The sequence below is a fragment of the Podarcis vaucheri genome, assembly GCF_965113315.1.
Source record: "Podarcis vaucheri genome assembly, chromosome: 8".
NCBI classification, from domain to species: Eukaryota; Metazoa; Chordata; class Lepidosauria; order Squamata; family Lacertidae; genus Podarcis; species Podarcis vaucheri.
Window position 1 is genome coordinate 72,115,900 of NC_138766.1, and position 25,156 is coordinate 72,141,055.

Consider the following 25,156-nt stretch of genomic DNA (forward strand, 5'->3'; position numbering starts at 1 on the left):
GTGGGCTGCCGGAGGGTAGCGGAGAGGACCGTTTCTTCCGCCATCGCCATCCCGACGCCCTCAGTCGCAGACGATGAAGGTGAAGGTGTTGAGCCGGAATCCGGATGATTACGTGCGGGAAACCAAGCAGGACCTTCAGCGGGGTGAGAAGGGGAATTGTTCGAAAGGGCGGCCGGGTTTGTGTGGAGCGTCGCTTCTTAGGAAGCCAAGTTTGGCTCCCTTTGCGATGCCGGAGCGGCTTCCAGCACCTGAAGGCGACTCCCGAGTCAGGCTGAGGTTTCCTTTTCTCTTTTTTGCACAGTTGGCCTCTTCAGGCTGAGAGAGATCTCTGCTGGAAGGGGGATCGGGTTGAGAGTTGTTCTGCACATGGCATCTTCCAGAGAGTCATGGGAACTGTAGCTTGTCCAGGGTGTTGGGACTTGTAGCTCTGGGAGGGACAAACTGCGGTTCCTATTCTTTTTTTTCTTTCTTTTTCTTGGGGTGGGGGAAGGGGGAGTTCTGTACTTTTAAAGTATGATTCGTACACAGCTTTGCACTGTGTCCATTATCCAAAAACCACGACCGAAATGAGGGAGGGAATTCTTTTATACGTGTGAAGTAAAATTTGGTGAAGAAAACCTATGGAGCACTGAGCACAGGGGTCTTTCCTCTCCCTTCCCTTCCTGTGACTTGGGTTGCATCTCGTTTGCAGTGATAAGGCAGGTGTCATCTGCCCAGGTTGCTGGCACAATCTGGGGCTTGTGTGACATTATGGTCAATTCTAATCTCATTGCGCAGAGCACTTGGATTATTGCAATGCGTTCTGTGTGGGGCTACCCTCCAAGACTTAAAACTGCGACTAGTGATGCTGCAGCCTGATAATTAACCAGGACAGCTAGATGTAAACATGAAACACCAATCCTAAAAGCAGTGCACTTGACTGCTTATGTACTACCAGGCTCAACAACATCCTGGTAATGGCCTATGAGGCCTACATAGTTCAGGGCTCTAGTCATAGTTCAGGCCAGGAGTGCCTCTTTCAGTACCAGTCAATTTGATCCTTAAGATCATTGCTGGGGTGTTGGGGCGGGGGGATGGACACCCTTTTCATGGACCTCCGAAGGGCCTTCTCTAGTGGCACGCTGACTTTGGAAAGCCCTCAGCTTGAAGATCTGTTTGCCCCCCTCCTTGCTTTACATAAATAGATGTCAGTTAAATGCATTTTTGTCTGGTTTTCCTGAACTGAAGTTACTTTGTTTTAATACTTAAGAGCTGCAGGTGATTTTTTGGTGTGTCATAATGGTTCTGAGGTTTCTGGATATTTTGTATGTTGGTTATTATGTTTTATATATGATACATGTTTTATGTTTTATATGTTGTTGTATATTACTCTAGGTTGTATTAGAAGGAATGGTGATTTAGAAATTTAACTAACAAAAAGAAAGAAGAAATTTGCTGAAAGATTGGATATAATTCATGAACATGTTCTACATTCTCTGAGCAGTGTGGTTGTTTGCCTGATCACCAGTTTATTGAAATCTCAGTTTGCTACATTAAATGGATTGTGTATGTAATGACTGATAGAAACACATTAAAAAAAAGAAAAATTGAGAGCTGTTTATGAACAATGTATGTTCATTTAAACAGGATTCTTAATTTACTCAAAGCTAGTAAGGCTGATCCAAAGTATGAGAACATTTTTGTTTTCCAGCATAGTAGTGTCTTATTAACTAGCTACATAAAAGGCAAAAGGAAGCTTTATGACAGTAATCTTCTCTGTTGTTTTGTATGTTCATATGATTATTTGGTTTATAGTTCCACGGAATTATGATCCTGCATTACATCCCTTTGAGGTTCCACGGGAATATACTCGGGCACTAAATGCAACAAAATTAGACCGTGTTTTTGCAAAGCCTTTTGTTGCATCATTAGATGGCCACAGGGATGGTGTTAACTGCATGGCTAAGCATCCAAACAGCTTGTCTACAGTTTTGTCTGGAGCATGTGATGGAGAGGTATGTATAATTGGATAAAAACAACAACCATAAAGTGTCAGATCATGTTTTTACTGTGGTTATTTAATTCTGCAAGAAATAGAACCTTGCATTTCAGTTATGTGTGCGCCTATAACTGTGAGCAAGACTGTGCTATGCCCTGAGAAAAGGCCTATTTAATGGAAACAAGCTACAGTATATTGGATTAAGGATAATTATTATTATTATTATTTCTTATTTATACCCCGCCCATCTGGCTGGGTTTCCCCAGCCACTCTGGGCGGCTTCCAACTGAATATTAAAAACAATACAGCATTAGACATTAAAAACTTCCCCACTTCAACTGTTGCTCGTTTCCTAGTGTATGTTCTCCTTCCCTCTTGAGACAAGGTATTTGGGGAGAAGAGTAGGAAGGAAGCCTGTGACTTCAGGAAGTAATAATCCAATCATAGCATGAGGGATTGGATAACAGTAACTGGGTTGGTTTCAGTTGGTGTTGCCTGTGGATATAGCCATGGAAGGTGCCTAGTCCTGCAACCCTGTATACAGGTACTAGGAAGTAAATCCCACTGACCTCCATTGGGACCTGTTCAAAAGCTAAATTATAACATTAAGTTTTAAAAACTGAACCACCAATTAAAAGCTACCAGTTTAATGCAAGTCATTTAAAGCTCCTCTGGCAAAATGCTTTGTTTTATTTGTTTGGTTTCTAGCCACAATTTTTAAAAATGATATTTTTTATTAATTTTCACAATTAAACATTAAAGTATAAAAAGATAAAATAAACCAAAAAAGCAGATAATAAAAAATAGGAAAAAATAAAACATTTTCACACCATAATAAATTCATACTTTAGGATTACTTAGATCCCTCGACTTCCCCCCACTCCCTTCCCTGGTTCTCTTGTATTATTTTAATTTATACATGTCAGTAATTTCTGGTTTCTATCCACAATTGAGCAGTTTCCTATATTTTGCTGACTGAAATATTGAAATAATGTTATAGTAGGATCACCGATTTTACTTATTCAGTCTGAGCTTAATGCAATTTGCCAACAAATAAGAAGAAAGGGGGCTGGAAAACCTTGCTTACTGGGCTCTGGATGCTCTCGCGAGATCATATGGAATCATCCAAGATCTCATGGAGTTAAGATCTCCAGAGTCCTCATGTGACTGTCCCAGAGTCCAGCAAGCAAGGTGGTGGGCTTAAAAGCTATTTCCATAAAGGGTTTACTGGGCTCTGGAGACTCACTCAAGATATTGTGGGGCCATCTGAGATGTCGGGCGGCTGGGGCAGTTCTGGGGCTCATTCTGACTTTGTATGATTTCACCTTTACATACAACCCTCAGAAATACAAACTTCACATAAGTTGTAATCACACTGTCCTGATTTCTAGATTTCAAAAGGGCATCGCACCATTTTGTAATATTGTTCCAAAAAACAGTATTAATGCCGAATTGTTCAATAACAACATGCTGCTGTTTGTTTCCAATAGGTTCGAATTTGGAACTTGATGAAGCGTGAATGCACCCGTACATTGCAGGCACATGAGGGCTTTGTGAGAGGAATGTGTACCCGTTTCTGTGGTACATCTTTCTTCACTGTAAGTATAATAGTGGGAATTATGGAGAAAGATTCAAATGCTTGGTATACTTCTTTTTCTTTGTTACTTTCCCCCATTCTGCATTCTGTTTTCTAAATAATAGAATCAAATACTTTTATTTTATGACTCTCACCTACTACTGCAGCAACTTATTTTTTATCTAGTTCAGGGGCAGGGAATCTCAGGCTTGGGGGAGTGGGTCAAATGCAGCCTCCCAGCCCCTCTTTCACTGGCCCTTGGGTCTCTCCCCACTCTCCTTACGTGCTTTTGCCTGGCTGAAATCTCCTTGAACTGCAATAATGCTTTTGCTTGTCTGGAGGTAGAGGTGTTTTTGTAGAAACCTCTTGACTTTTGTGGGGGTGGAATGCAACCTCTTGTACAAAGGTGAGAGTTATTATGCCCATTTTTGCCTCTGACTGTACCCAAAAAGTTGAGCGTGAGGGAATGTGATCCTGCAGACAGAAGGAGGTTTCCCACCTCTTTAGGTTTTACTAATTCTACTTTCTTGGAGCATAAAGCAAGCCCAGGGGTAAGCCAATCCTCCAAACCACTCCTGCTATTTCAGAAATCTGCTGCTTTCTTTGAGTTTGAAGAGCAGGCACAATGTTCAAACAAATGTGTTCTCTGTTTGGAAAAGCTATAGATTTACATATCCTCTTATTTAAATATCCTCTGTCACTATTGTAAGTCCAGTCACTCAGTACAAGTAATTCTTTTGCCTCTAGCAAACAGTTTAATAAAGCAATGGAGTCCTTGCAGTGCACTTCAGCATAGTTAAATACAATCCCTCTTTAGTACAAACACCTATCTGTTGATGACTATTGTGAGACTTAAAATATTTTTATGGGTATTTTTTAATACCTGTTGTGCAGCCTAATCCAACTTGTATTTAGACAAAAGTAAGTCCCATGGAGTACTTGCATTGGATAGATCTATCTTGGGATAGATGTGCGGGAATATTTGCAACACTGTTAGAGCTAATAACTCTTCATTCATCATTTACTTTTCCCAATTTGCAATGTTCACTATGTTATTCACAGAAATGCAGTTGCTTTCATAGCCCTTTTCCATAGAACTTTAGGCATGCAGCTGGAAGGACAATAGATTTGTCACTCACAATCAGTGAGTGAGGTCCCAAATAAGGAGAACTGGCAGTTAAAAATGATGAAATATGCAGAGTTAGCGGGTCTAACAAGTAAACATAGCTGTCAACTTTTCCCTTTTCTTGCGAGGAATCCTATTCAGAATAAGGGAATTTCCCTTTAAAAAAGGGAAACGTTGACAGCTAGGCAAGTAAAATAAGAGAACAAGAAAATCAAGTATATAAAGAGGAATGGAAAATTTTTGTGGCGTATTTGGATACAACTGTAAACATGTGCAAACGTTAGTAGGATTAAGGTAAATTCAACAATATAACACATAACAAAGGAATAATAAAGAAATAAGGGAGCTAAATGGATATACAAGAATAGGTGGAGTGGGAAAATTAAAGGCACCAGGGAAGGGGAAGTTGTAAATGACTGGTGTGTGTGTGTGTGTGTGTGTGTGTGTGTGTCTATATATGTGAGAAATTTGTCATTCAATCTGGAAGAAATGCAATCTGGCACCACATTTATAATCATCATCATCATCATCACTTTTAATTTGTATACCTTCTTTCTATTTTACAATACCCAAGGTGGTTTGCAGGTTGAAGAAACGAAGAATGTACACCTTATAACAATCTAATCCAAGACAATAATGTGACAATAAAACATAACTTGAAAATAAGCAACCTATATCAAATAAAGTAATATTCAACAATCCATTAGAATAGTATAGAATAATATTAAATATCACCATATAAAAATTAAACAGAAATTCACTCTTAACAATTATAATAAATAATTTCTAAACTATAATCAATAAAACAATAGCAAGTCACAGTGCATAAAATACAATACAAATTGAGAAGCAGAGACTGGAGGGTGGGGCAAGGCAGGTGGAAGGAGGCCTTGCCTGATGGAGTCTCTCCCCTCATAGTTCTTCCTCCAGGAAGTAAATTTAAGATTGACTACGCACACTTGTTACTTTCACATAAACGTCAGAAGGACTGAATTGTAACTCTCTTACTATGAATACAATGTTTTCTCCAAAATCATTAGGTTGGTGATGATAAAACCGTGAAGCACTGGAAAATGGAGGCACCACCTTATGGGGAAGCAGAAGAACCACTAAATACGATTCTTGGAAAGGTATTACTTTATTCATTGTCTTGTTTTGCTCTCCCTTTCCTTCTGTGTTTAAAGATTCAGATGAAGGTATTGTTTTACTTGAATATGAGCAGAAAACTATTGACCTTGGATCTGTAGTGTCAAAGATGATGTAGGTGTCACTGAATGCCGTTATCGGACAATATTCCCATAAGCTGAGTGCCCTTGCAATACTGGTACAAAGCCTCTGTATGATTTAGTTTATTTATTAGATTTTTATACTGGCCTTCAACAAAAATGGTCATGGGTTGATTTACAAAAAAAAGAGAGAAAAGAAGCATAATAATACATCATAACCAAAATCATTAAAATATTTATTGTAAATTACATAAATGGCATAAAACACCATAAATGTGCCATCAGCCACTAAAAATTCAGCAGGAAGATGGTTTTAAAACCCAGCATTTGGAAGAATACTAAGGGTGAGAATTAGATCAGGCATGGAACGACTGCTGAAAAGGCTGCAGGAAGAATCAGATTGTAATTTCCTGTCATACCTCTTGTGTATTTGTGTCCTGGTGCAGTAAGTTGTAGAATTCAGCTGCATATATTCATGCTAGTGATAATTAACCCCATTTCCTTAAAGTTCAGCAAATAGGTGTGATATTTCCGTAATAAAAATTTCTGGATACTGTAGTGGATTAAGCTACCATTTAGCTTTTAAAAAATAGGTCCACTCAGGTATAGTGACTTGCTATCCTGTTGCCTCTTGTGGGATTGTATTTCAAAATGTGATAAAAAAAAGCTTGTGCACACAAATGGGGAAAAAATGGCTGCAACTTTTGAAGTATTTGTAGAGCTGTACCCATGGTTAACTGTACGGTACTGTTCTTCCTAACCAAAGTTACTGGAAATGACTAGCAAAATGTCTGAATAAATAAAACAGACAATTGAGACCTTAAGGGTCTCTCATGAGATTGGGTTTCCTTATCAAGATTGCTGCTGTCTCTTGTACCTGCTGGCACTAGATGCAAGAGGGTGATGAGGCAAGGGTGTTTACAAGCCTCCACCCTGACTTCAGATGTTCCAGCTGCGATTCTGCTGCTGAATTTCTGGGTCACAGGAGGTTTCAGAAGAAATAAATCCTGCTCAGCAGTGGTTGCTGAAGCAGGACTCCCTTATTCTGACTGTTTCAGATGTCTCTTGCGGTTCCTGGCATTGACACTAAGCACAAAACCTTCAGAGTATAAAACCAGCAATTCATTGTTGGTACTGTTTTTTATATTTGCATTTTAAAGACTGTGTACACTGGAATTGATCACCATTGGAAGGATCCTGTTTTTGCTACTTGTGGTCATCAAGTTGATATCTGGGATGAACAGAGAACCAGTCCTTTATGCTCTTTGACGTGGGGAGTCGATAGCATAAGCAGTGTCAAATTCAATCCAATTGAGGTAACAACTTATTTTTATATATATTCCACTGTAAGGACTGTCACTAAATGTTTTAGTACCAGCAACATAGTCAGCGTTGCTGTATAAAATGCAGTTGTATATCCTTTCAGAGGAGTTGGAGGATAACTTGGGTAGATAAAGGTGAAGGAAGCTAATGAGTGAGGAGGGTGAAAAGACCGCAGAAATCACAGACGGCGGCAGACCTTCTTGTCTGTGCTTGTTGCAAGTTGATTTTGAGGAGGGATTTTGGAAGGGGAGAAATGGCTTGATGGACAGTGAGGAGGTGGGGGTAGATGTTCACAGAAAAGGCAGTTGCAAAGGGAGCAGAACACAGTCTTGGGTGAAAAGGTAGAGATGTTTAAAACTAAAAGTATTAGATTTCCCAATTGTAAAGTAAGATGGGGTCATTAACCCTAAAAAGAGCATCTGTTAACTATACATATCCAAGGATTGCACTCATTGCATACACTGAGCAATTTTAAGAGTTCCCCTGTCATTTCTTCCACCCACTCAGACTACTTTTAGATTCTCCTAGGTTTTAAAATCAGTTTAAAAGCATGAGATCTGGGAAATGTCTTGAGCTTTATCCCTCCACATTATCTTCTTTTTTAGCAACAGTAGATTAAATAAGATAGCTTATGTACTGCTGCTGAAAATTACACTGTTTAAAAGATAGGGCTGCTGGTTTAAACATGTCCTGTATATATTATACCTTTTTCAGTTAGCACTTAACAATTTAAGATTTTTTGCTTTGTTTTTTGCTTGACGATATTTACATTACTTGATATGCAACTGATTTTTCAGATGTACCTTTTGGGAAGCTGTGCTTCAGACAGGAATATTGTGCTATATGACATGAGACAATCAACGGCATTGAAGAAGGTAATGCATAATCTTTAAGATCCTTTGACTGAAGTGTCTGTGTATGCATTCCCTGCACACGCCTTTTCATTTTGGAAGGGAAATTATCTTTTAAGTTCCACTGCTAAGGAGCTCCATAATTTTCATAGTTCTTGGTTGGGTGCAAGATTCTTTTAGCATAGAATTCTTTGTCATGTAGCAGATAGAAAGCGTAGCTTTTCTGAGATCACTTTAGGCCAGCATTGAGAAGCCTTTGCCCACAAGGCTGTTTCCCCCCACATCACACCCAAATAAGGTGCAAATAAGGCAGATAAATATTTGACTACAAAGGAACAGTTGGCAGCCTTGAAATGTGCTGCCTACTTTTTCTTGGCAAGCAGGGATTTCCTTTGGATAAACAGGACTTTTCTAGCTGGATAAATGGGTCTTTACCACAAGTCTCCACTTGCTAGGGATTTAGTCTTGTTTTAAAAGTATTTGTTGTTTTTGTGTTTTTAAGTGTTTTAAATTTTATGTAAATTGCCTTGAGGTGGTTTAAAAGGTGATTAATAATTTAATGATAGTGCAAATAATAATAATAATGTGGTGCATTTTATATTTGACACTGGGATTGGTTCCACTGGGGAGCTCCCACGCACAACCAATCCCTGCAGAAAGCGGGGCTTGCAGTCATTGCTGATCAACTGATTTGTACTGACGGCAACCCCTACAGTGTTTGGCTGCGCTCCAGAGCTGCCTATTGGGAAGCTCTGACTGCTTCTTATCCCTGTTGAAAGCAGAGGATCAACTAAAGAGATCTTTCATAGTAAGCTGGCCTGAGTTCAAGCTGGTCTACTTTCAACTGATGCCATGGTGATGTCAGGTGATGGATGGGTGAGCCCACACCTATCAAAAGTGGCCTGTGCAGGGGGGGCGGGGTAGAGGAACACCTGTTGGGCTGTATCCAGTTCCCCACCCCTGCTTTAGACTCCTGTAGGGAGATAGTGGAGGTATGAAGAATGCTTTGAACACAATACCTACCCTTGGACTCTTTGCCTGTTGAGATAAAGCAGGCACCTTCACTGCACTCTTTTTGATGCCTGCTAAATACATTCTTGTTTAGACAATCCTACCCAGAAGCTTAGGGACGCGGGTGGCGCTTGCCGATCAGAAGGTCAGCAGTTCAAATCCCCGTGATGGGGTGAGCTCCCGTTGCTTGGTCGCTGCTCCTGCCAACCTAGCAGTTCGAAAGCACGTCAAAGTGCAAGTAGATAAATACGTACCGCTCCGGCGGGAAGGTAAACGGCGTTTCTGTGCGCTGCTCTGGTTCGCCAGAAGCGGCTTAGTCATGCTGGCCACATGACCCGGAAGCTGTACGCAGGCTCCCTTGGCCAATAAAGCGAGATGAGCGCCGCAACCCCAGAGTCGGTCACGACTGGACCTAATGGTCAGGGGTCCCTTTACCTTTACCCAGAAGCTTAGAAAGTTGAGGTCATTATAATCTGTTTTAGTATCATAGCTTCTGTATTTAAAAAAAAAAGTTTTTAAGTATTGCTGTATATGTTTTTTGATTTTATTGTTTTACCTTTTAATACACCACTTTGAAGTTTTTATAATCAGGTGGGGTGGGTGGGTGTGTACACACAGTAAAATAGTGCGGATTTGGAAAAGGACTGTATCATGGGCACCTCTCCATTCCCTTATGCGTCACACTTCCTTATACTAATTTCTGTTTCTCTTAGGTTGTGAGTCAGCAAGCTGGAGTCTGACTTTTTTTTTAACCTGTGTAAAACACTTAGGCTCCCTTTTCCCAAAATGTCATTACTGTGGAAATGGAACATTTCAATACACAACATTGTCTGTGGATTAGAATAGATCATACAACACAACTGAAATTTTGTTTGTGTGGTTCAGTTCATGGTTATTTGGTAAATAAATGGTACAAGATCATGCTATGCAAATAGTTCCCCCACCGAAAAGGAGATATTCGAAGCCTCTTCAAGGTTCAGTAAAGGTGAAAGGTATTCACTGACTGAGGATAACAAACTTCCTTCTTTGGCTTACAATATCTCCCAGCTGTCGCTACTATTGCCTTTTAGAGTGGGACAGTACAGCATATGGACTGCTAAAGACTTTTCAACTAATCAGCCTTCTGCCAATAGGGGTCTGGCTAGAGTAAGTTGTCAGTTTTATCCCTTCAGCAGAGGATCAGGGCAGTCTCTTTTCATTGCCATCTGGATTTTTTTCAAGCCTTGTTACAGAGTTTCTGATCAGCAAAGCAAATTACTACCAGTATGTTTCAGGGTCTGCACTTAAACCAATTAACATAATTTCACAATATCTACCCTCCATAGAAGTCTACCCCAAGTAAAAGAGGAGTGTCCAAGCCTGTAGTTTTCATTGGTGAACTACAGGTACATTTCATTGGTGAACTATTACCTCAGTAAAGGAATTGTCATCATATGAGAAAAAATTATTGTGCATTATGGTTCTTCTAATAGCTGTAGAAACCTAAGTGAGTTTGAGATCATGGGACCTGTATTTTTTTTAGTAGTCCTGGCTTCTGTGAACAAGAATCCATTGGACAAATATACTTGATGATACCTTGTCATCTTGTCCAGCCTTCTTTTCAGAGGGTTGCTGCTGCCATGAATACCTTATTTTGAATCTGCAGTTTTTGGGCTGCATCCTGAGTAGTTTTTTTGTTTTGTTTTTTTACTTGCCAGTTTCTTTACATATGTTTTGTTTTTGGGAAATTCTTGATGCTGACACCAGCATATTCTACACCTTGCACAGACATGTTGGGAACTTGTGGAACTTGGACCAGTTGTTAATACATCTGTATAATTTCTAATGATTATCTAATAAATGTTTGAAAAATATTTAAATTTCCTCAGGTTATCTTGGATATGAGAACAAATACGCTTTGCTGGAATCCCATGGAAGCTTTCATTTTCACTGCTGCAAATGAGGACTTCAAGTAAGAATTACTGTTGCCTTACTTGCTCTCCATTTAGACTTCTGTAGTTATTCAGAACATTTGTAATTTTAAGTTTTGACTTCTGCTTCGTGTAAGGATATGATTTTTATAGAAGTTACAAGGAGGCTGTTGGATTTTAACTTTTATCTGGAATCCAAAGAGCTACTTATTTAAATTGTTTTTACTTGTTGGTTTTTCCATCTGTGAGGACCTTCAAGATGTCCAATATATGATAATCAATTTGGCAATTCCTTCAGGAAACCTCGGAAGAGGACAAAGGAAAAGAAAGCAAAGCAGAAACAAACAAACAATGCCTGGATGAAATACTGGGCTCATAGATAAGGAGGGGGTTCAATAGATCATTGCACGTGTATCAAGTTGAAGCTCACTCAGAGCAGAATTGGCCTCTAAGGGTAAAATGTACTCCTGGGGTCCAATGGGCACCTGCCATGCTTGCTTTGTAATTTACTGTATTTTTTGCTCTATAAGACTCACTTTTTCCCTCCTAAAAAGTAAGGAGAAATGTGTGTGCGACTTATGGAGCAAATGCAGGCTTCGCAACTATTCCAGAAGCCAGAATAGCAAGAGGGATTGCTGCTTTCATTGCTTTCACTGCGCAGCGATCCCTCTTGCTGTTCTGGCTTCTGAGATGCAGAATATTTTTTTTCTTGTTTTCCTCCTCCAAAAACTAGGTGCGTCTTGTGGTCTGGTGCGTCTTATAGAGCGAAAAATACAGTATTTTTTCAGAGGAGTGTACAAGAAAAAATACAAAAATAGAAAAACTACTCCAATGCTTTTAAATTCCTTTATTATGACACTTCCTAATACAGTCATACCTCATGTTACGTCCGCTTCATGTTATGTTCTTTCAGGTTATGTCCCGCCACGACCTTGAAGTACTGGAAAGGGTTACTTCTGGGTTTCGCCACTCGCGCATGCGCAGATGCGCAAAAGCGGCAAATTGCAACCCGCGTGTACACAGACATGCCCCTGCGGGTTGCGTTCTTTTCATGTTGCGAACGGGCCTCCGGAACGGATCCTGTTCGCAATCAGTGGTACCACTGTACAAACAAAATGCTCTATCAAAGATAGACATGGGTACAAAGATTTTGAAAATACATTTGATTATGCTAGTATTCAGCCCCTGGAAATGAAGCTTTACCTGAGCAATTGAACATAATGGAATTAAGTGTAAAGTGTTAACTTCCTTTCTTTTGTAGCTTATATACTTTTGATATGCGATTTCTTGACAAGCCTGTAATGGTTCATATGGATCATGTGTCTGCAGTCCTTGATGTGGATTACTCTCCTACTGGGAAAGAATTTGTTTCTGCCAGCTTTGATAAATCTATTCGCATTTTTCCAGTAGACAAAGGTCATAGCAGGTCAGTGATTTTACAAATAGGCTTCTCTTGGGACCCCCTCCTCCTTTCCCACCATTCTTAATGCTCTCATTAACTTATTTAATGTGTTTATTGAGGAAGGATATATCCTCCTACCAGTAGTTGTTTGCTGCTTGCACTGAAAAAATAATAATTCACAGCTGTTGAATTTCCAGTTGAATTGTCCAGTATTTCAGTACTTCCTATACGTTAGAATGTATATTGAATTTACAAACTAAAATTGATTGAGTTCTAAATCCTACTTTAGACTAGCCTAATGATGGGCTCACTCAGTGGGATTTTTGCTTTTGCAAATCCACTCTTTCAAGAGTCTTGCGTCATGTATAATGGTGAGGTGCTCAAGAAACAAGTCTGTCAAATTCTCCTGTGGGGCTGGGAGAGGTCAACATCTGACCCACTGGCAGGATCCACTTCCCTACCCCTACTGAGAGCCAGTGTGGTGTAGTGGTTATGAGCGGTAGACTCGTAATCTGGTGAACCGGGTTTGCGTCTCCGCTCCTCCACATGCGGCTGCTGGGTGACCTTGGGCCAGTCACACTTCTTTGAAGTCTCTCAGCCCCACTCACCTCACAGAGTGTTTGTTGTGGGGGAGGAAGGGAAAGGAGAATGTTAGCCGCTTTGAAACTCCTTCGGGTAGTGATAAAGCGGGATATCAAATCCAAACTCTTCTTCTCTTCTTCTACATATATAAAGTAGCTCTGTTTTCCTTCAGAATAGAGCTTTGCCTCTCAGGAGTTCAAAATATAAAAATACATAATTAAAGGAAACAGTTAAAATACAATATTGACAGACTGTGTTGAGACATAGTAAAGTCATTCAAACTCAGAAAATAATGTATACTTCCAGGATCCACATAACCTCTTTAATGATATCATTTTAAAAAACATGAGTTTTGCATAGAAGTAATATTTTACTTATCAAAGGCACGTTGCTGAACTTATTTGTCTAATCCAGGAGGCTTCTTTCACAGTCCCAAGGGCTCATAAGCCATGGCATATTTTGTGTTCCTAATTAAGCCCTGAATGTGAAACTTGAGAAGACAGAAGAAATAAGAGATACTCTGTTTATTAAGTTCATTAAAAGCCCTTGGCAAATGAACCAGATGTTTGTGTGATTAAATGAAAGAATCAAGTTATTCACCCATATGCTATTGTATTTCTCTTGTCCTCAGAAGAGTGATTTTTCAAAACCTGTGACAAGCAAAAGCCACAAATAAAATATTTTTTTTAAAAAGAAAGGATTAGTTGAAAGAAGCATCTGAAATTGCATACAATTATTTTCTTCCAGAGATCAATAAGGAGAGTAGAGGGCACCAATAAAGGCCTTTTCTGTACTTTTATCAGAATGGCATGACTGCTGTTAAATATGTCATGAAGCTAGTGATCTAATATGTTAAGGAGTGATTGGACCATTCTTCAAAAAACTAATAATTTGAGCAAAGGGGAGACTTGCTCTTTAGTTACTCTCTTTTGTCTACATAATATATGAAAAACAGTTAATATTTTATATGTGCACAGCTCAAGACTCATGGGGCTCTGGCTTGCTTGTGAGGTCCTCCTGAACTCCTGAACTCATATATAAGCATGCACATATGCACATACTTCTTTTCAGGCAAACCTCACTGAAAATATTGGGTGAGATTCAGTATAGCAGAAGATGGTATCCACTACAACCCCCTGTTCACCCTCAAAATCTGCTCTGGTGCTTTGGGAGACTCCTCTTGGGCAGATTTTTGGGGTATGCAGGGACTGGAAGGGGAGAAAAGAAACCACAAGTCCAATTACACAAGCAGATTTCTAGCAACTAGAGGATGAATATTGTTTGATGTTGCCCAGTGTTTATAGTTGAAACTATAAGCACCAATTAAAATTATATAACACTATATGATATAAATCTATGTAATAAAATGGCCAAGACATACTTCAAAACTGCATCTCCCTTCATCTCAGGGCAAGATTGTTTTTTAGTAGCCCTGTGGTGGCAGTGAATAATAAAATAAAGCTATGAATATGTATTCATGATTGTAATGTGCTTTGGTTGCATTCCGATCTTAATTGAAAACAAATTAGACTACTGGGGACATAAGCAAAGTCTCCATGTAAGTAGTAATTATCATCTATAGCTGTTCTATGTCTTATGTATTTATTTTTAAACAGTAGACTTGAATGAAGAAAAAATATAGGTTACAATAAATAATATAACCAAATGAAAATGATTGTAAATTGTACATAGTTGTTAAATAATTACAAGATGGGTACTCTGCGCCTTTATAAATATTTTAGAGTATAATTTAAATCAGAACAGAGTACTTGCTCTAATTTAAGGCGTTATATCGAAGAGTGGAACTCATTTTGCGTAACATTGCTTTTGCAGCTCCTTTTTTCTCTCCCACAAAAAGCTATTCCTGTGGATTGAGGGACCCTTTGGAATAATGTTGCTGCTGCTTGTTGTTTATATTATTATTATTATTATTATTATTATTATTATTATTATTATTATTATATGATTATTATTGAATTGTCTTACACACGTTTCAAGCCAATGTGCAGGATACAAGAAAAGAACTATTAAAAAACCCCAGTTAAAACCAAAAGAGAAAACACCAGCAGATATATATTTTAAAAATACAAATCAGATACCTTAGCAGAGACACATTCATCCAGCTTGGAATGCCTGTTGGAGAAAAAGTGTTCACATTATCATCTAGGTTTCATCAAGATAGTCTCTGCTGAGTTTCATCTTTGCTGCCACAAGCCAAACTGGTCATGTGACTTTCAATGACATATGTTTCAGTTGGTTTTTTGCACTTAAGCAGAACTACAACCAAGCAGGTGTTGACTGAGTTTCTGACTGAATGTCAAAAGCTGATCTATATAACAGCTTCAACGCCTGGTATTGCCAACTGCACACCTAGTTAATGGAAGCTTAGCTGATAGTTAATTTGTCAGCAATACACGTTGTATACCTTAAACATAAACTTATTGGTCCCTTTTATGAATAAAAAATAACACTTTCCAGTGTTGAAAGGAAAATGCATGATGAAAGAAAACATCAGTATAAATGTTCCAATTTAATAGGTGTTTTTGTTTGTTTGTTTTAGAGAAGTCTATCATACAAAGCGAATGCAGCATGTCATTACTGTTAAATGGACATCTGACAACAAATATATCTTGTGTGGCTCTGACGAAATGAACATTCGTTTGTGGAAAGCTAATGCTTCTGAAAAACTTGGTGTGGTAAGTAAATTCAAATTGTATTTTTTAAAGTGAATTAAAGTGACAAAAATATATTTATGTATTTAAAATGCTGATATTTAATTTGGCTTAGTTTTAGGCATGATAATCTTCCATTGCAACCAGCCTGCCTTGACTTTGCTCATTTTCTTTATTATGGTATATATTTATATCAATTTAATAGAACTGTTCAGTGGCTCAGTTCACACGTACTGCTAAGAGCAAACCGTGTGTTAGCATGAGGCTGTGGGTTCTCTGAGAGGTTATTGCTGCCACTGCAGTCCTCCCCTATTTCCATGGCAGTACCTGGGGCTCCTGCTCTTTGTTTTCTCCAGATTGTCTCCTCCAGATTTGTCGGGAGCGAGACAAATGATAAACCTGAGTCTTTTTATGACACATTAAATCAGACTGGTTTAGCACTGGCTAATGCACCAGTAGGACTGGGCGAGGAGCACAGAAGTAGCTGTTTGGCTAAATGCTCCTCAAGAGATTAGTTGATCATTCAACTCCATGCTCATGTGATACTGCAAAAGATTAAGCTTCTGAAGAAAAAAATATGCAAGAATATTTAATGCATAGGAAGTGTCATGCAGGCTATACCATTTTTTTTTCTTTAAAGAAAAACAATATGAATAAGAGGAGCTTCTCCGTCATTGCAGAATTCTCCTCTGTCAGAGATGCACTGCACAATTTCACTTGACGTTTGGATTAGACCTAAATACACTGCTTAGGTTGTGGCTTTCATAGTTGATGAATGTTTATTTGACTGGTAGTTGTACTTTGACACTGAGGCTGCTCAAGTATTCATCATTTCTGACATTCATGTTTCCTTTGCTTCATTAATGTATTTGGCGTTGCACTCATTACGTAAAATCAGTGGAACACTCTAGCAAGAACAGCATCTCTGCAGGAGCCAGAGGCGCTTACCCTGTCTACACTCCACTGACGATTAAGCCCATGATATTCTGGGTAACTGTGGTGGAGATAAATGACATCTAGTTGTTACAGCTGCAGGAGAGTGTTCTTTAAAAAGGACTGTGCTGCTTTCCAAAATAGAAACTTTACGTTTCTGCATCTGTGTAATGCAGACTTTGTGAAAGCAAATCTGCTTTTAAATTGCAAAAGTTGCACGCAATTGAATAAGTTACATGAGATGGGCATTTTAAATATCTAATGTGGTGCACCTGATACAATTTAGACAAGATACACGCTAATCTTGGGTATCTTCTTCACAAAAAGAAAGCTACAGTTGTGGTCTTGATAATGTAAATGAAGTAGTAATTTCGAGTATTCACTCATTGTAATGTTTTGTAGAACTCTCTTGGATTGTATAACAATTAGTATGGGGTTTAGTAACGCAATGAGCTTTTATAGCTCAGTCCTTTTGAGTTTCTGTCTGAAGTAGTAGCATATAGGCACAAATATAATACTCGAAGTGCTAGTGTGAGACCTTTGCTTCTGCCTTTGCTATATAACAGGAATCATCTTTAATCTTGGATCATAGTCTCACCCTTAAGCCCAGGACAGCCCTCAAAGCTGATGCTTTGGAGGAAGTTACTCTGGCCTGTTTGTGCTAACAAGAGCAAGTTGTCAATATGCATTGAACTGAGGTCAGGGAGGTGATGATACAATTGTGCATTTGCTTTTAAACAAAGAGATATTGAGATTTCTGTTCTAGGTGTTTATAACATGATGGGGCTATGAACATAATGTGAATATCAGGTGCAGTTCATGCCTAATCCTGAGACATGCCCCTGGCTTCTGCTCTACTGCCATTTTGTGAAAATTCATGCTATATTTCATATTATACTGACCTTTGTATGAATGCCCCTCATCATAGATGTTACCCTGTCACTTTTCCTCCTATTCCAAGCTCCCTTCCCTCTCTTCCCCTTCCTGATTTTGCACACATTCACCTACACAGTAATTCAGGAGTGCTGTGCATATAAACTCACAATATTGTTTTTGTCTGCAGAAGGAGCAGGGTTCTATCAGCAACCATTTTTTAAAGTAATTGCCTTTAATTAAAATGAAAGCCTTTTAATTTGGATTGCATTGACTATTTGCACTGCAGGAATGCCTGGAATGTATTGCTGACTAAACAAACTATTATGGGATGTCTTGAGATAATGACCAAGGAAAAATATCACATGTAATTTGTAAAGGATTACTGTATTTCATTCCTGTAAATGTCTGCTAACATTGATTCAATTTAATATCTTATATTTGAGAGCTAAGACAACTCCAGCTGGATGTTTGTATCAAATGTTTTCCTCTAGAGCCCAAAAGGTGACTTTCGTTATTCGTGTATGTTGGTGAAATCATTAGGGGTTTGGCATCAAGATGCTTAGGTTTTGACTCTATAGATGAACAACCCTCCTCCCATTAATTCATTAGACCCTTTTATAGATATATAAGGGAAAAAAATGAAGGTGTCCGGAAGAGAGGCTAATTGAAACCGTCCTACTCAATTAATAAAATAAGCTATACCTAACTATAAGCAGCTGAGTATAATGGGCTTCTGCTTCCTTGCTTTCAGCAAAAAAATATTCCTACTGGAGTGATTAAATTCTGCGTAGATTGCCAGTAAAGTGATAACAAATAGGCAGCCATTTTATAAAGTATGGCAAACTTAAATATGTAAGTTCTTGCGTCAACTTCAGGTGCAAGTATTTATCCATTTGCGATTGGATCCAAAGGTGACCTTCACAGATGGACTTTGATCCAGTTGTGGTTCCTGCTAACAAAATTGGACAGAATGTGACTTCTAGTTATTTCCCCTGCAGCTTTCTATCCACATTATCTCCCACACTGAAGAGGGTTCTTCAACCCTCTGCGGCAAAATTTCAGGTGGAAGGGGGGATCTGTAAAAGTCACCTCCTCTCCCCACTCCTTCCATTAGTGGGTGCTGTGAGTGGAACTCTCCTCACAGGGTTATTGGAGCCCTAAGATGCCTGATGAAAAATCCAAAGAAAAAATGGGTCATGTTAATGCTTGCATTGGACTGAGCAACTTGGAGATGGTAACTAGTATGGGTGGCGCTGTGGGTTAAACCACTGAGCCTAGGACTTGCCAATCAGAAGGTCGGCGGTTTGAATCCCCGTGACGCGGTGAGCTCCCGTTGCTCGGTCCCTGCTCCTGCCAACCTAGCAGTTCAAAAGAATGTCAAAGTGCAAGTAGATAAATAGGTACCGCTCTGGCGAGAAGGTAAACTGTGTTTCTGTGCGCTGCTCTGGTTTGCCAGAAGCGGCTTTGTCATGCTGGCCACATGACCCAGAAGCTGTACGCCGGCTCCCTCGGCCAATAAAGCGAGATGAGCGCCACAACCCCAGAGTCGCCATGACTGGACCTAATGGTCAGGGGTCCCTTTACCCTTACCTTTATATAAGTAAGATGTGTTCCCAGAATGGTTTTAAGGTAAAAGGTAAAGGTACCCCTGCCCGTACGGGCCAGTCTTGACAGACTCTAGGGTTGTGCGCTCATCTCACTCTAGAGGCCGGGAGCCAGCGCTGTCCGCAGACACTTCCGGGTCACGTGGCCAGCGTGACGAAGCTGCTCTGACGAACCGGCACCAGAGCAGCACACGGAAACGCCGTTTGCCTTCCTGCTATAAAGCGGTACCTATTTATCTACTTGCACTTAAGGGTGCTTTCGAACTGTTAGGTGGGCAGGAGCTGGGACCGAATGACGGCAGCTCACCCCGTCGCGGGGATTCGAACCGCCGACCATACAATCGGCAAGTCCTAGGCACTGAGGTTTTACCCACAGCGCCACCCACATCCCCGCGGAATGGTTTTAGTAGCACTTTTAAGCAGACTTACTTGAAAACAAGTTCTACTACTTCTTGGTTTTTCTGAGAGTCAAATCAGCTTTGACTACATTTTTGCCCATTTTTGTTCCACTGCTATTGGAACGAACTATTTATTGAATTTGTATACTGCCTTTTTGCCTAGGCACACCAGGAGTTTTACAGGTACACAGTTTTGCCACTCACTCACCTGCAGATAAAAATGAACCACGAACAGCCCCCTTCCTCCAGCCCTCCTCCTTCCTTCTCACAAGGCAAATGATGTTTTTTGGCAAGTGGCAGAGGGGATAGTTTGCCTGGCATAGGCCCTGATGGTATCTCTGCTTCCCTCTGAAATAGACAATTAAACCACTCCAGAGACTACTTCATATTTGCTGCCTCTTCTAATGGGCAGGGTGATTGTTGTTAATTGGAGGGTTATTTAACATGTGATTTATTCCTTCTTACTACTCTTTCTGCCCCCTCAACCTGAATAGCCCACTTGTGGGCGAATGGGAGAATAATATACAGTTTCTAGTATATCTTTTAAAGAATCCAGTTTCTTTTTCTCTCGTGCTTGCACAGTGTGGGATTGCACAGTTTTAGCTGATATTTGCCAGGTTCTTGGAGATCTGGCAGTGACAGTTTTGTACCTGTTAGCAGACACACGGGAACCAACAATACTTCTTGTGGATTTGCACACTTCTAAAACTGTTCTGTTTGGCTTTATGGAATAAGTCATCTTTACCACCTGCTCAGTTTTAACACCAGGGTCTGTTTCTGTAGCTTCTTCCTCGGGAAAAAGCAGCTATGAACTACAATGAGAAATTGAAAGAGAAATTCCAGCACCACCCCCAAATCAAACGTATAAGTCGTCATCGACACTTGCCAAAGATGATCTACAGCCAGGCCAGAGAGCAACGCATCATGAAAGAAGCTCGTCGGCGAAAGTATGTTACTTCTTAACTTTACCTTGTTAAATTATATGTTCTATTGGGCCATTCTTTCAGTTAGCCCAGCAACACTTTTGAATAGATTTAGAGGAAACTTGCTAACTTGAAGAGCAGTTCCGTTTACTCTTTTCTATTGAAATTTTACCAAAATGAAAGAAATCTGTATAGGAGTCTATTGGCAAGCTTTCATTATTTTATTGCATATTATTCTAAGGGCAAGAAGTTGGACTAGATGATTTATTGGTTCTTGCAAATGATTCTGGAACATTTATTTGTTAATTTAAGCAATTAGATTGCATGAGGCAATGGGGTGGAAAGGGAAGTCAAAGTGGTGGTAAATACTCACGTTCAAGAGAAAAGGAACAGGTGGTTTCTCCATGGAACAAAATAGACGATCCTTAGAAATAGTAGAGAACACTATAAAATACATTATTCAGTTTTGTTTTAATTGAATCTGTTGCCTAAAAGAAGCAACTCAAAATGAGTTTCTGCTCAAGTTTATGATCTAGCAGCCAGTTAGTGATTTTCCAAATATAGTAGGGCATTTTCAGTATATTGTTTTTTAGAAGCAATGTAGAGTATGGTCAGTTAAGTACTTTGTTTTTTAAATAAAATTATACCCGTTGTGGCTGAAATAATCTAATTTTGATGTTTTTTATTCTAGGGAAATGAATCGACGGAAACATAGCAAGCCTGGATCTGTACCGCTTGTGTCGGAGAAGAAGAAACACATTGTGGCTGTAGTGAAATAATAGTTTATATAATGGCCTGTTTTATTGGTTGAATTCTTAAAGGCAATGTGCACATCCTTTTGTTATAGGAGATAATTCTGACACTTTTACTTTTTAAATGTCTCCATTACTATTGTAATGTTCGGATTTTGCATTAAAAAGGAATTTAAAATTTTATATCTAGATATGCTGCTGATATAGTTTAGGTTAATTTTGTGACCTCCAGTAGCATTTCATTCTGTGGTACCTTCTGTCAATTCAATTTTGTGTCACCTGAAAAAGAGACACAGGTGTTGTATCCACTGCCAAAAAGGATGAACAACTTCACTATGCAACAAGCAGCTTTCCCTTTACTAGAGACTACATAAGCATTCAGCATGTAATTTCTAAAATCCTATGAAGAGTTATTCATAGGCTAGATAATTTAGGGAGCCCTAGTGTTATGACACTTGCCTGTGCTTCCTTACTGCACCCATCAACATAATTGGGCAGTTGTCAATATGTGATATTAAAACAAAGATTGAATTGACAACCAAAAGGAATTGAAAACCAATAAAGATACTTCAAAATAAAATCCAGGAGCAGGACCCAGTAAAAATTCTGCCCTACTCAGATTTTTCTTGAAAAAGTCACATAGACTGTTAGTGATGTCCTCCATAGGAATAATTCAGTAAGTACTCCTGAGACAGAAAGTACTGGTCTCATATTTTTGCATCTCCAAGTAATGCTGGAAAAGAAACTGAAACACTTGAAGAATCTCTGCCAATCAGTGGGAAATGGACCAGTAGCCTGACTTTATTTAAGGCAGACTTTGTTTCTGGGATTTCTGCAATAATTTAAACCATCTGGGGGGCATCGATTGATATTAAACTGGCCAAATATTTACTAACAGTTGCCTTGTTTTCTGCTTGTAGTTATGGCTCACAAAATATCTGTGCAGTTTCCTCCGCAAATGATCATCAAGCCCTGTGGTGATGGCCTGGAACTTTGCATTGTGCATGCTATTCATTACCTACTTCCAGTTCTAACAGTTGCTACTTATTCCCTGTGTCGAGTCATAGTGAGCTATAATCGGCTTCTCTAGGAGAAGTGTTTCTAATTGTGGGATTGGGTTAACGATCTGTATCTGAGCCTTCAGCAAGGAGCTTCTTGCATCTTAAGTGACAGGAGTAGGATCAGCATGGTCCTAAGTGCTAATTTTTCTGAAGAGAGCCTAATGGGTGCAGAGCTCTGCAGAGGATTTTATTCATAGGAACAAAAGACCTGAAGAAGGAAGAGGATGTTGACCATAGGAAAATGCTGCATCATAGATGAGATGGAAGTAGCACATCAGCAAATTTCTTTACCAGACTGTGTTGATGACAGGAAATGATTTCCCATGCCATAAGCATTCAGGACACAATAAGCCAAAATTATTTTTCCTACAAAGCAAGTAATCTAGTTTTTAAAATTGAAGGAGAAACATTTAATTGGTACAGCTGGATAAATAAAGGTGTATTTATAGATAAGCTATTTGAGGAATAGAGCCTGTTGGGTTTTTTTGAACTAGTTAAGGCAAAAATTTAACCTTTGTGAACAAATCCATGGACAATATTTGCAGCTGCATCTTTTTTGCAATAGAGTATTTGCAATCAGAAAATACTGGGATGTTTCTGATAAACCCGTGTTTCAAAATAATCCTTCTCTTTCTGGTTGTCTCTGAAGCCCCAAAAACATCAGCGAAAAAAGCATAGCGTAAATAACTGAATTAAAATGGCAATCTCAAAATGTAGAAAAAAATGGAACCCATTTGTTGGGAAAGTTTATGTAAAGTATCTCTTTTTCAAATATTCTATTCAAATATATGAAAGTAACAATATTATTTTGTCATACTCACTCTAAAGGATTCTAATACAATTAAGCTTTAGTGACTTATTTTATACTTCCATATTTAATAATAAAAATTCACTCTATATGAAAGTAAAAGTATTTCCCAGTATACTATTAAATACACCTTTGGGGGTTTTGTTTATTGTTTTGCATTTTTTGCTCTGGCCATGTTTGCCTCTGGCCACACACATCACTGGTATGTGGCCCCCAGAAGGGTTCCCATGAGGTAATGTGGCCCTTGGGCTGAAAAAAGTTCTCCCATGCCTGGGTTGATTTATTTGAACAGTGTATCATGTGACCCCAGAGAAGTGCCTCTATATACACACACACACCATAGTTAACATTTCTTAGTGTTTCTGGTTTCTGAAAAAAACCATGTAAGTCTGAATCAACTTTATGGTCAATGCTGCCCATTTGTTCTGTGCTGAGAGAATAATCAGAGCAAACTCCCTTCAATAAAATGAGAATTAGCAAACTTACAGGAACATGACTAAAGTGGTGCTCTTCAAAGTGCCAAAGCACTTTGAATTCATCATATCCATGAATCAGATAGCATTGGTCTTGCAGTGTAATTCTACCTAAATTATGTTTGTCAGTTGAGAATGCCAAATTAAATGCTGTTTTGTCAAAATTTATTGCTGCTGTTGGGAAACTGCTTTGATGACATGACAACCCCTCTTGAGAGAGCAGGAGGAGACTGCTTGAACCATTCCTGTTATTGTGAAAAGATGGGGCAAAGTGAGTTAAGACACCAATGGCTGAAAGATTTCTACCTGCCTCACTGCACTGGTGAGAGAGATTACATTATACAAAGGCAAAATCCCAGAGGAATGTCTCTTGTATGTATTCCATAGACATGAATGGGAATTAACTTTTTAATATTTTTTGAATAACATATAAGGCAACAAATACAAACATTTGCTGGTTGGGAAGAGAAGAGACAGCAAGCTTGATTATTGTGTTCTTTCTTCACTGGTGCGGATGAAAGGAAAAAATGTGCATTGAATACTCTATCAATGGTTTGGGACCAGAATATATCAGAAATGGCATACTCCCGCCGTCCTCAGCATAAGCCTGTCAGGACCTTCAACACTATTCATATCTGCATAGTATCACCAAGTAGAACTGTTTAGGATATTGAGAGATAATTTGAGTTTTGCCATTGCCAGGTTTGAAGGGGCCATTGGTAAATGCCCATCTGGTTCATATATCAGTGAATCTCTCTGGTACGAAAAACGTAATACCAGGCGTTTGGGGAAATTAAAATGGCAGCATCACCATCTGATTGCAAAATAGTTCATTTTCTAGCATAGACATTCTGTTTCATAGAAATAATGGGATTTTGCTAAGGGAAGTTTAGAGTTTGTTAATCCTCTAATGAACAGTTCTCAATGTGTTAATTTGTTTGTACTCTGTGCACAGAGAGGTTTTCCATTAATGCACACTTTCAGTTGGAACTCATTCAGGTACCGTAGGTATTAATAACACCATGGACGAAAACTATATGCAAGGTAAAAAGGACAGAACATAATTATGTTTTTTCCTTCTTTGCAAGAAAATTGGAACAATGAGGGTTGTATGTGTTGAGAGAAAGAAAGGAGGGCTTCTGAAACACTGGTTATTTCTATACATAATACACTTGAAGCCAAGGGTTCTGCATATATGCCAAAAACGCAAATACTCTGACACCCTGTGTGAGCATCCCAGGATTTCTGGAACTGGCATGCTGGCTCCAGAATCCCCAGAATGCTCTTTCGAGATCTCTCAGAGCTGTCCAAGTTCCCATGAAATCTTGCGGAAGCATCACAGACCTGGAGAGAGCCAGTGTGCTGTAGTGGTTAAGAGCAGTAGACTCGTGATCTGGTGAACCAGGTTCGCGTCTCCGCTCCTCCACTTGCAGCTGCTGGGTGACCTTGGGCTAGTCACACTTCTTTGAAGTGTCTCAGCCCCACTCACCTCACAGAGTGTTTGTTGTGGGGGAGGAAGGGAAAGGAGAATGTTAGATCCTTCGGGTAGTGATAAAGCGGGATATCAAATCCAAACTACTACTCTTGCTTCAGAAACAAAGCTGAGAGCTTAAAAACTCTATGCCAGAAAAATCCAGCACAAAAAGAGTTTTTAAACTGTGTCTTGGTTCC

The 25,156-nt window shown here is 39.3% G+C and overlaps 1 protein-coding gene and 1 long non-coding RNA gene across 2 annotated transcripts in view; one reads left to right on the forward strand and one right to left on the reverse strand.

The window, feature by feature from the left end:
* Nucleotides 1–23,653, forward strand: DCAF13 (DDB1 and CUL4 associated factor 13). The gene is made up of 11 exons (XM_082235771.1): nt 1–143; nt 1,795–1,994; nt 3,469–3,576; nt 5,721–5,810; nt 7,067–7,222; nt 8,027–8,104; nt 10,960–11,042; nt 12,263–12,427; nt 15,546–15,681; nt 20,252–20,415; nt 21,083–23,653. The coding sequence occupies exons 1-11, from the start codon at nt 74–76 to the stop codon at nt 21,168–21,170; spliced, it is 1,338 nt and encodes a 445-aa protein (XP_082091897.1). The 5' UTR covers nt 1–73; the 3' UTR covers nt 21,171–23,653.
* Nucleotides 13,495–25,156, reverse strand: part of LOC309539647 — an 18,504-nt gene continuing 6,842 nt past the window's right edge. The window contains exons 2-3 of the long non-coding RNA XR_014222908.1: nt 15,085–15,118; nt 13,495–13,635 (exon numbers count right to left, since the gene is read on the reverse strand). This is a non-coding gene — a long non-coding RNA (uncharacterized lncRNA). The remainder of the gene's footprint in view (nt 13,636–15,084; nt 15,119–25,156) is intronic.

Coding starts and splice junctions, on each gene's coding strand:
- DCAF13 (XM_082235771.1), top strand. CDS start 74: ATGAAGGTGAAGGTGTTGAGCCGGAATCCGGATGATTACGTGCGGGAA. Junction 144..1,794: donor CAAGCAGGACCTTCAGCGGG/GTGAGAAGGGGA, acceptor TTTGGTTTATAG/TTCCACGGAATTATGATCCT. Junction 5,811..7,066: donor TAAATACGATTCTTGGAAAG/GTATTACTTTAT, acceptor TGCATTTTAAAG/ACTGTGTACACTGGAATTGA.